We start from the raw sequence: 17,574 nt of genomic DNA on the forward strand, positions 1-17,574 counted from the left end.
GTCAGCCATACTTCACTGTTCTCAAGAGTCTCGCTGCAAAGGCATATTAAACCGGTGCCTTCCTGTCCTGTACTCACAACGGCCCCCGTACATGCATCCTTCAATTCCATTTGTAGTTAACTGACATAAAAGCCTTGCAATTACAGTCATTTTTTTTTTATTTTGTGAGGCTGTTTCCTAATTGTAGTAAACTTTCAATATTTAAACGACAATTAAAAATGCTGTCCCACAAAGAATGACAGCAAAGAATAACTGAATTAATGACATCATTTTTTATAGCTGGGAAGTTATCCATCTTTCCTAAAATTCAAGTCACAAAAACATCTCATCACATCATTCTTTTACAACATTTAGAGGATAAAAATGTCCATGACCGACTGCTGAGAAATACCAAATGCATCACAGGAATTTTGTAAGGTAGCAGAGCCAGCATTGCCCAACCAATAAATCTACTTTAACCCAGAAGCAAGCATCTACCAGAACAAGCAGCAAACCTTTATGTCCCTACATATACACCAAACCTGATCTGTACAGTCGAGCTGCCCTTACTTCCAAACTGTTAAAAGCAGCCTCCTCAGTAAAAATTCCAATTATACCGAAAGCAATTCTTCAGTGTTCCACTGTACCTGTGCAAATACAGCAAGGTGTATACTGGCCACACCTTCACTGCCTCATGTAAAGGTGGGAACATGTAGAGATTAAGATCATAAGACTTCAACCATTCAGTGCATATAAAAGCAAATTTAAATGCAACAAAACCAAGTCTAAAAGGAAAATTATAATCCAAGACGCGTGGGGAAAATATTTATGTGGAGCTTTTAATCCATATTAGAATTCAGTTATTGTAACTTCATAAATTTAACACAAACCATCTTCTGAGACATACATTCTAATAAGTATATCAACAGTATTGATATTTAATGGAGAGTTGGTTACTTGAACTCAGTAACATTTCATTTTTCTGACAGAAATCTAGTGGTTTTCCCCAATTACATATCTAAAACATTATCTTTTAAGAAAAAAAAGGAACAAAATTAAATAAAATGGAAGATAAAAATACTCTGAAGTTAAAGCAAACTATAATCCTTGGCAGATCAATCAGGTAGAAAACGTCAGTGATAGTTGGAAGCACAGAGTAACGGACACGAATCTCCAGCACAAAGCACATCTTTGAAAACACGAACATGACTCTTCAGAGGACAATGGATAGCTAAATATCCACGTTTGAAAAATATTGCTTAACACTTTCCAAAACACAGCTGCAAGAACTGAAGAATTCCTTCAAACTATCAAGGTAATCTATTTATTGCATCTTTAGATTGCATTTTGAAACAATTAATGGTGTACCACAGCTTCACCAAAATATATATTTAAACTGTGTGTGGGGTGTGGGGGATGTATTTATAAACAAATGGTAGAATGGATGTGCTTTTCAAAGGAACTGAATTAAATATAACCAGCTGCCACCTTTGTGCTCTGACATACTTCAGTTAGTGTGTATGTGAATACTAAATTCATTTATTTTGTCTACAATAAATGAAATAAAAACACCACCCTATACAATCCACTATTAGCAGTAAGTACAACAGCAAAAAATTATTGTACAATTTATACATACTAAAATATTTTCTTTCTCTAGAAATAACTCAGAGCAAAACCTAATCATCTTAGAACTTAATTTGGAAAACCTCAGATTACAATAGAGAAAAACAACTCAGGGTATGTACTGATGTCCAAACAAAGGTCCTTGGTCATAAGGCTGAGATAGTAAGTGCAAGTGGTAGGGTAAAGCATGCGCCAATTGTACGTCTGGGTCTTTGTATACTTATCAAACCTTTAAACAATACCAGCTAAGGAAATGTCACAAGCAGAGCAAGAGAACTGGGAATTTTGCATCTCTTTTGCCATTCTTGCTCCCCAACTTACACAATGCGCAAAGTGCTAGTAAGCAACACTACAGAAACACATTTACATCAACACTGAAGACCTGGGGAAATGAAATCCAACAATTTTATTTTAATGAGCTGTGTTTTCTAAATTTGTTTTATTTTTTTTCCTGTTTTCATACAATATTGAAAACAAAACGCGGCACATTCACATTTTCCCGAGGAACTGTAAAGATGATCTCTACAGGGATAACGTTGGAAAGCCTGAAGCTCAATCAACTGATGTTGAAAACTCTCAGAGGGAGTAGAGGCTTGATCTGAGTGGTCTATAACATGTACTGCAATTTAACAGAAGAGATGGTCGTCTTAATAGTATGATTTAAAAGAACTTCCCAGTCCATGCGAAGAGTACAGTCCAAGAATAAATCAAATTTCTGAATGCATTTTATGCTACGTATGTGTATACTTTGCGATCCTCAGGTGTTCGTGCCAAATATTCTCTCTCAATAAGTCCTTCAATACGTTTCTTAATAACAACTGGACTTGGTAAGAATCGAGCCTTCAGTTGCTGAGTTACCTAAAAAGAAAAGGTAAAGTCTAAATTTAACTAAAACACTTCCACATAAACAAACAAAAATCCCCATCTTTTACTAGAGCGGACATGCCACTTTAAAGCTAAAAAATTTAGTGACTGTACATCTAAATGGTGCCTTATACCTATAATCTTAAGCATTTGGGAATGTGAGGCCTCAACATAACAGATAAAAGAACTAGACAGGAAAAAGTACCAAATATTAAAGCTTTTACTTGAAAATTTACTGGATGTTTTAGAACACACTTCCATGTGTCAAAATATGGATGCTAATGAGGATCAGTTAGAGTTCAGCATTCTGAATACATACCAGCATATAATTTAATCATTTTGATGATATTATTAACTTCTGGGTTACCTTCCCAGTTCACAGAACCTAGTAGGACAATGTGTTTACAAGCAAAGGCTCTGGATCCAGACTGCTTGGGTTTAAATTCCTGATTATCTCAGTCAAGCAGCTCTAGGGTTTCAGAGACGAGTTGACAGATAACAATCCTTTACAGCAATGGCATGGCACCCAATACTAAGAGTAACTTCTGGCATTCTTTGCTCCAGCTACAGTCAGATCTTAAGTATGTTGCTACCAGTAATATGTTCAACTGTAGCAGCCAGTCTGTTAACATAATATATATCTACACACACACACACTTTCACAATTTTAACTGCAATGTAGGCTGTTTCGTTTTATAAAGGAAATTAAAAGTTGGTAATGATAATCAGTAACAGAACCAGAGAGAATCCAAACCTCTTTGTCCTCAAAGCTCACACTCATTTCAATAATCCACCCTGACTCATTAGCCAGATTTTCTTTTACTCTCGTACATGCAATTATTGGAAATTCTTTGACACGTGAAATTTTAGCACCCAACTGTACAACTACAATATATCATTCTTCCACAATTTCCATTCTAGTATCAAAACCCTTGTTCTTGGCAGGTTTCTTTTCCAACCTTACCCTCTCTGCATTTTCACAGTGCATTTACCCAACCCACTTATTAAAAAAATAACAACAAAAAAAAATCTTGCAACCACCCACTTGAAATTGCCAATCCTTAACTCTATCTTATAGACTGTGAATAGACAGACTTTACACTTATTCTTCTTCCTTACAGAGTCTAAATTGCAATCAACCTTCAAAAGTACCTCCAACTCTCAGTTTAAACTTCATAATCATCCATTAGCCTGTTCGAGCCAGAGTGCTGACCCTGGAATTTCTGATTCAGTAAGTCTGGGTGGACCAATGACCTCTATTTCTAAGACTCATGACATTAGTACAGCTGGCTTAAAAAGAACCCCTTTAAAACCAGTTTTCAAGGGTTCTTCTCAGTGTCATTCATTAAGCACTCTCATTGCTCCAGAATACAGAACTGTAGGGCTTTTTCTTGCATTTTTTTTTCTGTTGTTTTTTCCCCATGGTACTCCTGAACAATTTAACATGGACTCAGTTCTGACTATATTTCCATACAATGTGAGCTCCCAATTCAACATCTGGACTTCTCACTTTTTAACCAACTTTCAGTGCCACAATTGACTCCTGCCCAGGCATATGCCAGCACACAATAATAATTAACCATGCAAACCATTATTAATTAAGATATGGACCACTCTGTAGTTAAGGGGCTCAACTTCTGTCTACTTACTCAAGTGAGAAACTCAGGAGGCTAAAGTCATCCTCCTTATTTGCCATCATTGGTTAATGAACTGCCAGCTCTACCTCTCAAGTCTTAACTAGGTTAATGGTCCCTCATGGGTATTGGCTTCCTAACTTATGAAAAGCTCTTAAAAAAATGGTGACTATTACTAATGTTCAGAAACACAGGTGATTTGTTTATAAAGGCATACTGATATGCAGGTATTTATGCACAGGATCTTGTTCTTGGTGAGCAGTGCTGTGTGACAATGACGTTGGCCCAGGCTTCCGGTGTCCTTACCTCTGCTACTAAAACATTGTGCTGCATCTTCTTCCTAGACTTCATTATCCGCACTATAGCAGCTTCTATCTCGTGTTTTCTGTCATCATCTACTTTCTGTCTTGTTTCTTTCCTTTCTGGGTCAGATTCACCTTGTTTGGCTGCAACTAAAATAGGAATAAGACCATTTATCAGATTTAGCTAATAATAAATGTAATTTAGTATTATTAAGAGAAAAATACATCTCAATTAGAATATGCACACAAGTAAACAAACAGTAACAAATATTCATGCTCACATCAATTAAGAATTATTCTTTTGCAAAATTTGAAGTTCGTTTTAGAGAGGAAAATAAAGTCGTCTTTTTTTTTTTTAAAAGAGAGTCTCATTATGTACCCCTGACTGGCCTAGAACCCTTAGACCAGTATGTCTTCAAACTCACAGAGTTTTACCTGCTTTGGCCTCCTGACTTCTGGGATTAAAACTGTATTGGATACATGCCTGGCTGACTAGAATAATCCCTATTCTAGAAGAACAAGGGAGTGGATAGCCTCAGTGATAACATTAGTAGTACACACTTTAAAAACTGTCCAGGACTTTCAGACCTCAACTCTTACTTTTCCTTCATGGCATCCAAGATTTATTTCAACAAAAATATTTCAGATAGGCAAGGATCTGTGGTCTCTAATTCATAAGACACTGTAAGAGAGGGAGGGAAGAGCAGGTGTTGTCAAGATTCTACCAGTTAAACAGAAAGAAAGCATCACTGGTGTATCAGAAAGGGAAACTGTTCTGTAGACCTTGCCAGTATCTCCTTAGATTTTATTATCTAACAAAATTCTTTGCATAATCTCATCATTATATCCACACTGTATTCCAAACTTTAGGAAAGCCTCACTCTGTCCTTTCTATTGTGTTTGAAATAACCAGTAACAGACATATAAAGAACTAATGTACAACTAATGCTATAATTGATATAATAAATAACAGAACCATTTGTTGTGCTATCTGGTCCTTTAAAAGGAGACAGTCATGAAACTTTCTGAATCAAAGCAGAAAATCTCAAAGAAACATGGCTGACTTATGCATAGACAGAGACATAAGATAGAAGATTTCTAATTTATAAGATCATTCTGGTATGCATAACTATTTAGCTACTTATAGGTAAAGTTTCTTGGTTAAGAACACTGCTTTCAGCCTGGTGAAAACGGCTCAGCGGTTAGGAGCACTGACTGCTCTTCCAGAGTTCCCGAGTTCAAATCCTAGTAACCAAAACTATCACAACCATCTGTAATGGGATCCAATGCCTTCCTTCTTCTGATGTGTCTGAAGAGGGGCAGCGTAACTACACATAAAATGAAGAAATAAATCTTTTAAAAAGGGGTGGGGGGCAAGCACTGCTAACCAAAAAATACTGCTTTCTGCTGGGGACATGGCTTAGTGTTAGAAGCACTTGGCCTAGGATGTGTAAGGCCCTGGATTACAGCCCAAGTATTTTATCTGTCTGTCTATCTACCCACCCATCCATCCATCTATCCTAATTATCTCTTTCTCACTCAGACACAGAGAGAGGCACGTGCATAAGAAAAAAAAAAAAAAACTGCATTCAGTATATTCAGTAGTATCTGCTAAGAAAAAAAGAGTAAAAGGTAATAAAAATAATCTACACAAAGAATTATTTCCCACACATGTTTAATGGAAAAAAATTAAAAGAAAGGAAGGTATGGGTTTATATTAAAAGAAATTAAATATAAGTGATAACATGAAAACATGGAAAGAATCACAGTTCTGAAAGGTAAGATGCAAAAGAAATCATTGAGACAATTGAAACTATAGAAATATAGATAGTATATACATTTTATGAAATTATTTTACTAGAGATACAGTATTTGAATGATGAAGGAAAACATCTTACTTCAAGGAGATATGTGTTCTGAGGTGTGTTTGTACTAATATTAACCTTGAAACCAGGTAGCAGAATGCTTTAATTCTAAACAATGAAGAAAAAAGGAAGGCTTTTTGCTACTTACAAACCAAAAATAAAAACCTTAACTGATTATACATACTAAATAGTATTTTTACTATCAACATGACAGGCTTTACTAAAAATTCTTCACCAATGGTGTTATTTATGCTTTTAAATTAAAAGTAATAATACTGGCTTTACAATTCCAAAACTTACCCTGTTTCTCATCTTAGGACCAAGTATATTTTTGTTGACAATGAAACTATTACTTTTTAAGAGGAAGAAACCCAGCAGATACAGAACTTTTCTATGTAAAATATACATAATTTTAAGAAGGAAATCTTAATTCCAGGTACCTGTTTGAATCTTGACTCTGTGTAGTTTGGATGTGAATTGATCATTAACTGTAAATATGTGGCCACTTTCTATCTCCTTGGACTTGGGTTCTTTTGTGAGGACCCGCTGTGTTGGTTTACCACAGGCGAGGGACTGGAGGGCTCTAACAAGTTCTCTTTCAGGGATATCAGTCTCTTGTTGAATTTCCTGAAAATTTCATTAGATTTAACATAATTAGATTTTCCTCACAAAGATTAAAAGTACATCAGTTAATCAGCAAATAAGTCAATCAAGCAATAGAGAAAGGTTAATGCTATGAAGGAATTAATTTACAATAAAGAATCCCTGAATATTATTACTTGCTACTAAAATCTTATTATTTGGACAAACTATAAATTGTTAAAAGGCACGGGCATTTCTGCTTCAAAAAGTACATAATAGGTTCTCTAAAAATGCCATCTGCAGGCACTACCAGGAACCTGACAGCATTCAGATAAAATAAACTACTACAATGGGCTCAGGAATATTTACTATATTCTAAATTTACTTACAGCATACTTTGTTCAAGTTTTCATTGAAAACAAACATCAGAATCTGGATCAACTATATTTACTGCCTCTGGGATCAAAATAAGATTTGACTACTGGAAATTAACATTAAAAGCAAAATCTAAGACATCTGTTCTGAGTTTTAATTGATAACTTTTGTCAATGTTATGATATGAATACAATGCTATATAGGTAAAATAAAATAAAAACACCCGGAGAAAGGCTTGTAATTTTTAACTCACTGTTATCATGTCAACGGGATAATTAAAAGAACTATACTCAAATGACTTAGTTCACACATGTGCTATGGAAATATAAGTTAAGTAAAAGAAAGAATTCTGTGAAATGCTATTTTACACATTTCTTTGTTTCAAATAATTACATGCTTACTACTGCTGCAGACATTACAAATACTAAATTAATAGGAAGCTAAATAGGTCTTATTTTAGACTACAGATAGTTAGTTATAACATATTTTAGATATACTTAAAAGAGCAGAAAACACTCTTAGGTAGAAACACAGCTGTGTCAAGTACAGATTTATTTCAAGAACTCTGTGTCTATTTCGCTGAATCTGAATTCTTTATACAGGTTTCAACTGTATCTCTATTTCTCTATCAATATGCTTAAATATTTCCCTCTAACTATTATGTATTACACATACCATGTGGTGTATGACTGCTATCAATTACAAATGAAAAACTTTTTCTTCCTAGATATAGCCCTGTATAGCCCTGGCTGTCCTTGAACTCAGAGATCTGCCTGCCTCTGTCTCTCTTGTGTTGGGATTAAAAGCATGCATCACCACAACCAGAATTGGATAGAAAGCCTTCCATTTCAATTATATCTGACATTAATGTCAAAATTAGCTTATACTTGAGACTCATAAAAATTTTTAAAAAGCATACTATAGAGTATTAATACAGGAATTACTAGCCATGCTGCTTTGCAAAAACAAATGTTAGTTATTAAAACTAAGACGTAAGCTACTATTTTATGTTCCTTGTAACTATTTTGGATTACAGTGAACTTTATTCAAGACCACCACCTCAAAAAGAAAAATAAAAACAACAAAACAACAACAACAAAAAAAAAACACCAAAATAATAAACTCTCAACAACTTTATTACTATGGATTAAATATGACACTACAAAATCTTCCCTGTCAGTTTTCAACAATCTTGGTAATGTTTTTAAATATTTTTATTACACTTATTTATTCCTGGGTTGGTGTGTGTGCACGTATTTGTCCCAATTCACTTGTAGAAGTTAGTCCTCAACTTCCTCTACCATGTGGGTCCCAAGGATCAACTTCAGATCAGCAGGCGTGGTGGCAAGCATATCTACCTGCAAGTACTTTTGCACTCTGTTTTCTCACCAGCCCAGACGGACTAGGTGACCAACAAGAAAGGGAGGAACAATAATGTGACACCAAGATCACAAAGATCACATAGTTTCTTCTTGGGAGCCCTAGGACTGCTCACTCTAGGACAAATGAGGCACTATGATGGAAGATGACCAAAAGGTCACGTAGAAAGGCCTATCTACATGGAAAGAAACTACAAACTATAGACTTTTACCAAAAGCAACAACCAACCTGCCCACCATGCAAAACCCCTTGGAAGCGCATCCCTCAAGCCCACTCTACAGTAGGTTTTCTAAGTTCAACCCGACATGTAAATACAACCTGTCAGGACCTTGAGCCGTCACTATGCAAGTGAGTCCTGCTAAGCACTCAACTGAGAAACACTGCGAGTGGATGCTTTAGGTCAGATCATTTAGGGATTTGGTATGTGGTGACACACCCACCTTACTGATTCCAAGACTCTCATAAGGTCAGCTTTCTCATTAAGTACTATAATGCCGCTAATCTCTGTAAAAAGAGCTGGCTAATGAAGCTTAAGTGATAGATGTTACATACAGTGTAAAATGCACGTTACCTGTCATGCATAGTCTCACATCACCTTAGATTTGAGGTATAGGGAACACGAAGGTTTTGAGGCCCATTACACTTCACAGAATTCTACACAGAAAACTCTGTATATGACATAGCTAAAACTGGCAATGTTAGAGGAATAATCTAATTAACTTCTACCTATAATTTGCTCATTGATAACAATGTATCCCAAGCTGGTTGAAAAAAGGAAGCTTCCTTCAACCATTAAAGTTAATACATCTATTCTATAGTAGCTTTGAAAAATGAATTTATATTTTTGCTTATCCCATCATACTTTTTAGTTCTCTATACATAGAGCTCTCAAAACTCAACCTTGATATTTATCATACATGAGACACTCTTCATAAAATGTTCACAAAAAAGTCTCAATTAAAAAATATGTATTAGATTCTAGGATAGCTAGAGCCACATAAAAGAGGCACTCGGCCTCAACTATGCCCCTCAAAACAAGCAAGCAAAAACCAAGCTAAACCCTACTGGATCTGGTGTATACATTCAGTCTGCAGAACACTGCCTAACATGCGGGATGACCTGGGGTTTGATCCTCAGCATCACATAAAACCTGATGTAGTGACTGATGCCTATAATCTCATCCTATTTCTATTTTCTACAGAATTCCATCGCTTAGATTTTTTTAGTTTTTTTGTATATTGTTTGGTTAAGATATACCCCATGTTTGCTTCATCAACAGAACTCCATGTAATTTCATATAATTTGTTATGAAAATTAGCATTACCCTTAGGAAGAATCTATTTGTTAAATATAAGGAAAAAAACTGTCTTGATTTGGCCACTGAACTAAAATATCTAAATTTCAAGCTTTAATGTATTATATAAAAATGACATTTTCTTAATATGTTTGCCAGAAAACAGAAACATAATGGCAAGTACCAAAATAGATGCTGAGTTTTAGCTTCTTGCTCTTAATTTCAAACTCATGTTTCCTTCCTATAAGTAATAGCTAAAAATTTGCTGTATTTTATGTATGTGAGTACACCATCACTGTCTTCAGAAGAGGGCATCAGATCCCATTACAGATGGTTGTGAGCCACCATGTGGTTGCTGGGAATTGAACTCAGGACCTCTGGAAGAGCAGTCAGTGCTCTTAACCACTGAGCCATCTCTCCAGTCCATATGAAGGCAATTTTAAAGGCTTTCAAAAAACATGTAAGACTTTACTTCAAAAAATTAAGATGATATTCATTCAACACCAAGCAACATTTATGCATATAGGAAAAGACTGGTTAAATTTAATGTAACCAGGCTTAAAGATGGCTGGGCAGTAAAGGTGCTTGCACCAAATTCTATCTTTGCTCCTCAGGGCCTGCATGGTAGGAGAGAAAAGAATCTTGCAAGTTGTTCTCTTTCACACACATTCTTTTTCACACACACACACACACACACACACACACACACACACACACACACACACACGCATAGAAAATAAATAAAAAGTATTAACTATATAAAAACCCTTGTTGGAAAGGTCTCACTAGTGTTGGGCTTTGAGGTTTCAAGAGACTAGTGCTCTCAGCTGTCCCTGTCACCATGCCTTTTCTCTGACATCATATACTCTAACTGCCTGAAACCGTAATTCCAATTACATGTTTTCTTTTATAAGTTGCCTTGGTCATGGTGTTTTGTTACAACACTTACAAAAGATGTGGCAAAACAATTGTGTCTGCAGTTCAGTGTGTGTGAGTGTGTGAGTATGTGAGTGTGTGTGTGTGTGTGTGTGTGTACAAATACACACATATATGAAGATCAACAAAACTGGCAAAAAGTACTTAGACTGTAGAAGGTATGCAGCATTTGGAGCTCTTGCCTTAGGGTACAGGTTGGACAGTTTCTTAAAAAGTTAAACATAGAATTCTGTGTGTTTGTGTGTATATGTCTAGGTAGTGTGTATATGTCTAGGTACATGCAAGTAGGTACGTAGAAGTCAAGGACAACCCTGGTGTAGTCTCTCACAGATCTATGGTTCATCTCCCCAGTACTTGGATTATGTGTGTGCGCCATGATACCCGGCTTTTAACATGGTGGTGGTGAAGGTGATCATACTCAGATAATGTAGTGACTTTGCTGACTGAGTTATCTTTCCAGTTTTATGTTTCTAGTCTTAAACAATCTGGTACCAACTCAAAAACTTGTATTAGTAAGTGAAATAATGGAGAAAATGTGGCAAATCCACATAGTAAAACATTGTTGAGCAGGAAGAAGAATCAGCTACTGGCACTATACATTAGGGATAAATTTGAAGGAAAAAGACAAGAACAAAAACAAACAAAAATCCCCAAACAAGGCAAAAACCACTTAGCTGTGAAATCTCAACACAAACAATATACATAATTACATTACATTTACATTAAATTCTTCAAAAGGCAAAACAACCCACAGAAATAATACATTAATCATTAGCTAACTGGCACCAAGATTAGAGGGAACTGACTACAGATTAAAAAAAAAAAAAAAAAAGAGGTAGTATTCATGATGATGATATGAAAGCTATCCCTCAATAATGTCAATGAAGAACAACAAAACAAAGCATGACCCAGGAATGGATTCAATGCCTAAATTTTATGCAGTTTTCCCTATTGGTATTCAAAGGGCATCTCTTAAAACTCCATCAAGACTCAAGTAACAAAAGTAAGAGAAAACAATAGCACTGGTCAAACATTATTGCTATAACCCATACCTCAAATGTGTATTTCTCTCTATTATTAAAAAGCATTAATATGGTCATCTGGAAAGTGGAGACTTGCAGTATGTGCTTCCGTGTATTAGAACCAGTTACTTGTGCACCGCCAACACCAACCTCAGATCCATCTTCCTGTTAAATTAAAAAAAAAAAAAAAAAAAAGACATTATCTCCTACCAGCTTTTGCCATATTTTCAGAAATAAATCCCAAAAGCTCCTCTGCTCTAATAAAATTATAACCCATTCCAATATAAACATGCTTAAACATACACAGGCATGCACACATGCACGCATGTACATGCCTCTTTATTAAGGAATTATCCCCGTTTCCCTACACAGTGAATACCTCAATATAGCCAAGAAAGTGATCATATACTTAAATATGGAAGTGCCATACACTTGTCAACTAAATAAAGTTCCTCATATATGTTAACTGCATATAAAAACAAGTTATACATGTAGTAAACAATACTAAAAATGTGACTCATTAAAAATAAGTCTAGGTTATATCTAGATTAAAAATTTTTGCTAAGCCTTGATTTTCAATTTTAAGGCAAATGGCCTTAAGAATAATTAGTCTACAAATCAAAACCTAAAAAACAAAAAAAACCTTACTAAAAAGAAACAAATTACTGGCACATTTTAAAAAAATTACTGTATGAATACATGCATGTCTTACAAGTCTCAAGTGCCAACCCCCTGGTTTTCATTTACCAGAAATAAGAAAAGACAGAATTTTAAAAAGGGGCACATGGCTTTGCTCTGTATGCCTTCCAGTCAATTCACGTTATACTATTTTCAGCAACAGGGTTTCTGGCTTAATCTTATAAACATAATACATAATTTCTTTAGTATTTTATTTTTAAAGAAGACATGCTCTTGATATTTTCAAATACAGTTGACAAATGAAAAAGTACACATAATAAGTAAAAAACGAAGATTTCCAACATAAGAGATGGGGAGTAACAGCTAATCCTAATCACACAGCAGTTCTGTATATGCATGTTAACTTGCCCTGCGTATTGAAACGTGTCAATATTTACCTTTTTAACTGGACCATAAAAGGTGGCATTGAGATCTGCAGAACCCATGTGATGCTGGAGTGTGAGCTGCCGACCACTGTGTTTGGCTAAATAGAACCTGTAGGAAAGCAAAATAGTTTTATAAAATCATTTGAAATTATAAATTGTAAGATAACAACCCTTAGCAAACAGATAAGAGATTAAAAGAGGAAGGCCTTAGGAATTAAGTTCTGTTCCTGCTTTTTAGCAGAAGAGAAAGTTAGGGGCAAAGTATGGGGTGTTGTTATAAGACCAATGCGACCTAACTAGGCAGCCACAGAGTAAATCATTTCTCCTGTATACTTTGACCAAGCCAACTCTTTAAGATTTTTCTACACAGCCTATCCTAAGGCAGTGATCAATACTAACATACACAAATGCTGAAGAAAGGACATCGATACTCTTCTCAAGTTTTATGCAATCTGTTCTTACATGCTAAAAGTTACTAATAAAAATTCTCCACAAGATGAGGTTTAAAGCCGCGCATATATATATATATATATATATATATATATATATATATATATAATTAGGACTACAAGAATTCAAATTTAGTTATTAATATTCAGAGAAAGAGTCTTCTTTAGGTGTTACCGTCTAAATATCTCAAAAGCATGTCTTGGAGCAGGTGGGATGTTGCACTTTGGTGTGGCTGACTGAGTAGGCCAATATCCCGTTGTGAGAACCCGGACTGTGAGATCAACTCCACCTAAAGATACCTATACAAATAGAAAGAGGTGAACTAGAGTCATTACCTACACATACAGGCCGTACTACATTATCAAAGTAGCCATATCAAAGTAGTTATCTTCATGACTAGAATCTTATAACGAAAATGATCTTCTTAATGATATTAGATCTGTTTAATCTTTCAAATAATTACAATTATTTGAAATGAACACATGATAACTCATTTAGACAAAACTGTATCTTTCATCTCTGCGTTTAACATTTTTACCACATTAAACTAACATTAGCTGTAGGTACAGCGTTATGCATCTCTTTTCAATAAACATCTATCTGTATGACAGATGTCAACTTCAGTAAAATACATACTACCATCACTCTCACCATTAGGCTTTCTGCCCTTGTTAAAAAAAACAAAAACAAAAACAAAGGACAAAATTAATATTTACAAATTCTTAAAATACTATAATCACAGGTATTATTAGATTAAAAAACAAAAAAACCTTAAGTATTTGTTTTTATGACTCTAAAAAGTAAATCAAAGAACCACTATGCTGGCTAGATTACAACAGGCCCAAAACCTTGAAAGAGTTATGTTCAGATTGAAGATCCACAATATTTTAACAAAATTCAAATTCAGGGAGCTCCATTTGGCCGACTCTGCTGCTATACAGCAACCGTTTCTAACACAGGAAATTGCTGAGAAGATTCGAAGTTTAAATTCTGTAGCATAAACAGTTACTTTTTAAGATGTTTTTATTTACTAGTTTTAATCATGTTATATGTCTGTATGACTTTGTGTGCTTGAGTGCAGTTGCCCTAGTAATACAGAGAAGGTGCCAGGGCCCTTGGAAGCAGTTACAGGCAGTTGTGAGCTGCCTCACATGGGCTCGGTACCAAAAAGCTCTTAGCCGCTGAGCCCGCTGTGCAGCTCCACCTGCTCTGACTGTGGAGTGGCTTTGAAGCATATGACACTGCCCGAGACACTAATAAGGAGGGACAGACCTTCAAAGTATAAAAACAAAGATCCAACATTTGAGATAAGAAATTAATGCAGGTCCTGTCAGAAGGACAAAATAGCAGCCCACAGAATGGGAAAATATCTTCACCAATCCCACATTCAACAGAGGGATGATATACAAAATCTACAAAGAACTCAAGAAACTAGACATCAACAACCAAATACCCTTATTTAAAAATGGGGTGCAAATATAAAGAGAATTCTTAACAGAGGAATCTAATGGACAAGAAACACTTGAAAAATGTTCAATACCCTTAGCCACTAGGGAAACGCAAATCAAAACAACTCTGAGAATCAATCTTACACCGGTCAGAATGGCTATGATCACAATTTCAAGTGACAGCTCATGTAGAACAGTGGGAACATTCCTCTACTGCTAGACAGAGTATAAACTTGTACAGTAACTTTGGAAATCAATTGGCGGTTTCTCAGAAACTTGGGCATAGTTCTACTCCAAGACCCAGCCACAGCACTCCTGAGTATATACACAAAAGATGCCCCACTCTACCACAGGACACTTGCTCAACTATATTCATAGCAGTTTTACAGCCAGAAAGTGGAAATAACTTAATGTCCCTCAACTGAAGAATGGATAAAGAAAATGTGGTACATTTACACAATGTTAATGGAATACTACTCAGCTGTTAAGAAATTTACAGGTAAATGGATGGAACTAGAAAAGATCATCTTGAGTGGGGTAACCTAGACCAAGAATATACTCACTTATAAGTAGACATTAGTGTAAGGTAAAAAATAACTATGTTACAATCATAGGCCCAAAGAAGGTAAGTAATAAGCAGGGGACTTGTCAACCTCACTAATTAGAATCGACATCATGGGTGTACAGAGGGAGGGGACTAGACAGGGAAGGGGATGGGAACATGAGGGATTAGGTGGTGAGGAAGACAGGAGTACTAGGAAAGACACCTGGAATGGAGGTCACATTGCTGAGACAAGCTAGAAACAGGGCAGTAAAACTCCCAGGAGGATATGGAGCCTGAACCAGCCATCTTTGGTACAACAATCCAGACACAAAACCTTTTGGCCTACAATTTGTGTTCAGGGGTGAAGATGGAACAGACACTGAGGGAGTGCCCAACCAATGATTGGTCCAGCATCTGAGACGCATGCCATGGGAAGAACCCCACCCCTGACACTATTAATAATATTCTGCTATACTCGCAAGTAGGAGCCTAGCATAACTGTCATCAGAGAGACTTCACCCAGCAACTGATGGAAACTGATGAAGAGACAGACCCAGTGCCAAACATTAAGTGGAGCTTGGGGAACCCTGTGGAAGAGGGGCAGGACTTTGTAGGAGCCAAAGAGGTTAAGGACACAAGAAAACCTACAAACCAACTAACCTGGGCCCACAGAGGCTCAATAGACTGAATTGCTGGAAGAGTCTACATGGGACTGACCAACCTAGGCCCTCTGCAAATGTTACAGTTGTGTAACTTCCTCCGTCTTCCTGTGGATGCCTAACAGCAGGAGCAGGGCCTGTTCTTGACTCTGCTGCCAGCCTTTGGGACCCTTTCCCCCTATTGTGTTGCCTCATCTAGAAGATGCACCTAGTCTTATTGCAACTTAATATGCCAAGGCTGGTTGACAGTTATGAGAGGGCTCACCTAAGGAGTAGATGAGAGAGGACTGGGAGGAAAGGAGAGAGGTGAAACTGAGGTCATAAAGTAAATAAATTAATTAACTTAAAAAAGTAATGCAGACTCTTACCCCCGTTGCCTGTAGATGTTGCCTGAACTCATCCATAGTTGTGTTTGAGATGCTCATATCCCTAAACATTCCTTCCAGTTTCGATGTGAATTGACATCCACACTCAGTCTATGGAAAAAGATCACAAATACGTACAAATAGCAAACTTTCCCGTGAGAAAGTGTAGAAACAAAGTCTTTTATGTTATTGCCATCTCTAATTATTCTTCTCAAAGTCTTTCTAGTGGTTGCTCTGAGTCTGTGGCTACTAAACTTTAGCATGTTTAAAAATAACTTAAGGATTTTAGTTTAAAACATAATTTCTAGGTTCCTCCAGATTCCACCATACTCAAGGGAGAGTAGAGTATACTGAAATGTCCTACAGACATCTCAAGTGACAATGACACAGATCAGTTTAGAAACTAGTCCATGCGACAGCGCTACACAACTTTGATGTTCTGTACCTTTAACACATGGAAACGAAGCCTATGCCCTGCTCAAAATGGCTACAACAGTGTGCGTGAACACCAGCATAGTGAGTCAACATCATTTGGAATCATGAATCAATTGCATTCATCTTAAATAAAGCTTACCTTTAATTTAGAAATCATATTTTTTTCAGAGTCATCAGAAACACTTTTATTTGTGAGCAGTCTTCTTGCCAGATGTTGTTTATAGTAACGTTCAAATACATCTTTTTCTTGCATAAACCTAAAAAGGACCATTGCCTTATCCAATATCGTTTCTACTTCCTGTTCTGTTAGCTGAAAAATTAATCAAAAGACAGTTCCGTTTTAAAACCACAATAATTGGTTAAGGGAATGAATGTGATCTGGGACTGTGCCCTATTCCACACACTGTTGTCCTCTCTACTGCACTGAAAGAATGGAGTGCTGCCACTCATATGGGACAGTCACTACTACAGGACTGAGCTAAGTAAAGGATAACCAAAAACAGATAAATTTATTGACAAGGGAAAGAGTAAAACTTTCTGCAGGAACTTGCACAGCCCCAAGAGTTTTGTTTTGTTTTTTTTTAATTCATTAAAAAACTCAAAATTGACAAACAAGTGGGTTTTTGTTAAATCCAAAGAATAGAGTCTTTACTTCATCTTTTAAATAAAGGAAAGAAAATAGCATAGAAGACTGTAGTATGCTTGTGATTTTAGAAATGAGAGATTAAACTAGACATTATTTCTTGGCAG

The 17,574-nt window shown here is 36.1% G+C and overlaps 1 protein-coding gene across 3 annotated transcripts in view; it reads right to left on the minus strand.

Moving 5' to 3' along the window:
- Positions 1-798: 798 nt before the first annotated feature.
- Positions 799-17,574, minus strand: part of Cul3 (cullin 3) — a 74,337-nt gene continuing 57,561 nt past the window's right edge. For all 3 annotated transcript variants that reach the window (XM_032901449.1, XM_032901450.1, XM_032901451.1), the window contains 8 exons: positions 16,964-17,134; positions 16,393-16,500; positions 13,548-13,672; positions 12,936-13,032; positions 11,890-12,024; positions 6,711-6,897; positions 4,410-4,555; positions 799-2,463 (listed from right to left, as the gene is read on the minus strand). In XM_032901449.1, coding sequence (XP_032757340.1) covers positions 2,332-2,463; positions 4,410-4,555; positions 6,711-6,897; positions 11,890-12,024; positions 12,936-13,032; positions 13,548-13,672; positions 16,393-16,500; positions 16,964-17,134 — 1,101 coding nt within the window. In that variant the 3' untranslated portion in view covers positions 799-2,331. The remainder of the gene's footprint in view (positions 2,464-4,409; positions 4,556-6,710; positions 6,898-11,889; positions 12,025-12,935; positions 13,033-13,547; positions 13,673-16,392; positions 16,501-16,963; positions 17,135-17,574) is intronic.

Source organism: Rattus rattus, chromosome 4, assembly GCF_011064425.1.
Source record: "Rattus rattus isolate New Zealand chromosome 4, Rrattus_CSIRO_v1, whole genome shotgun sequence".
In the NCBI taxonomy this organism is placed as follows: domain Eukaryota; kingdom Metazoa; phylum Chordata; class Mammalia; order Rodentia; family Muridae; genus Rattus; species Rattus rattus.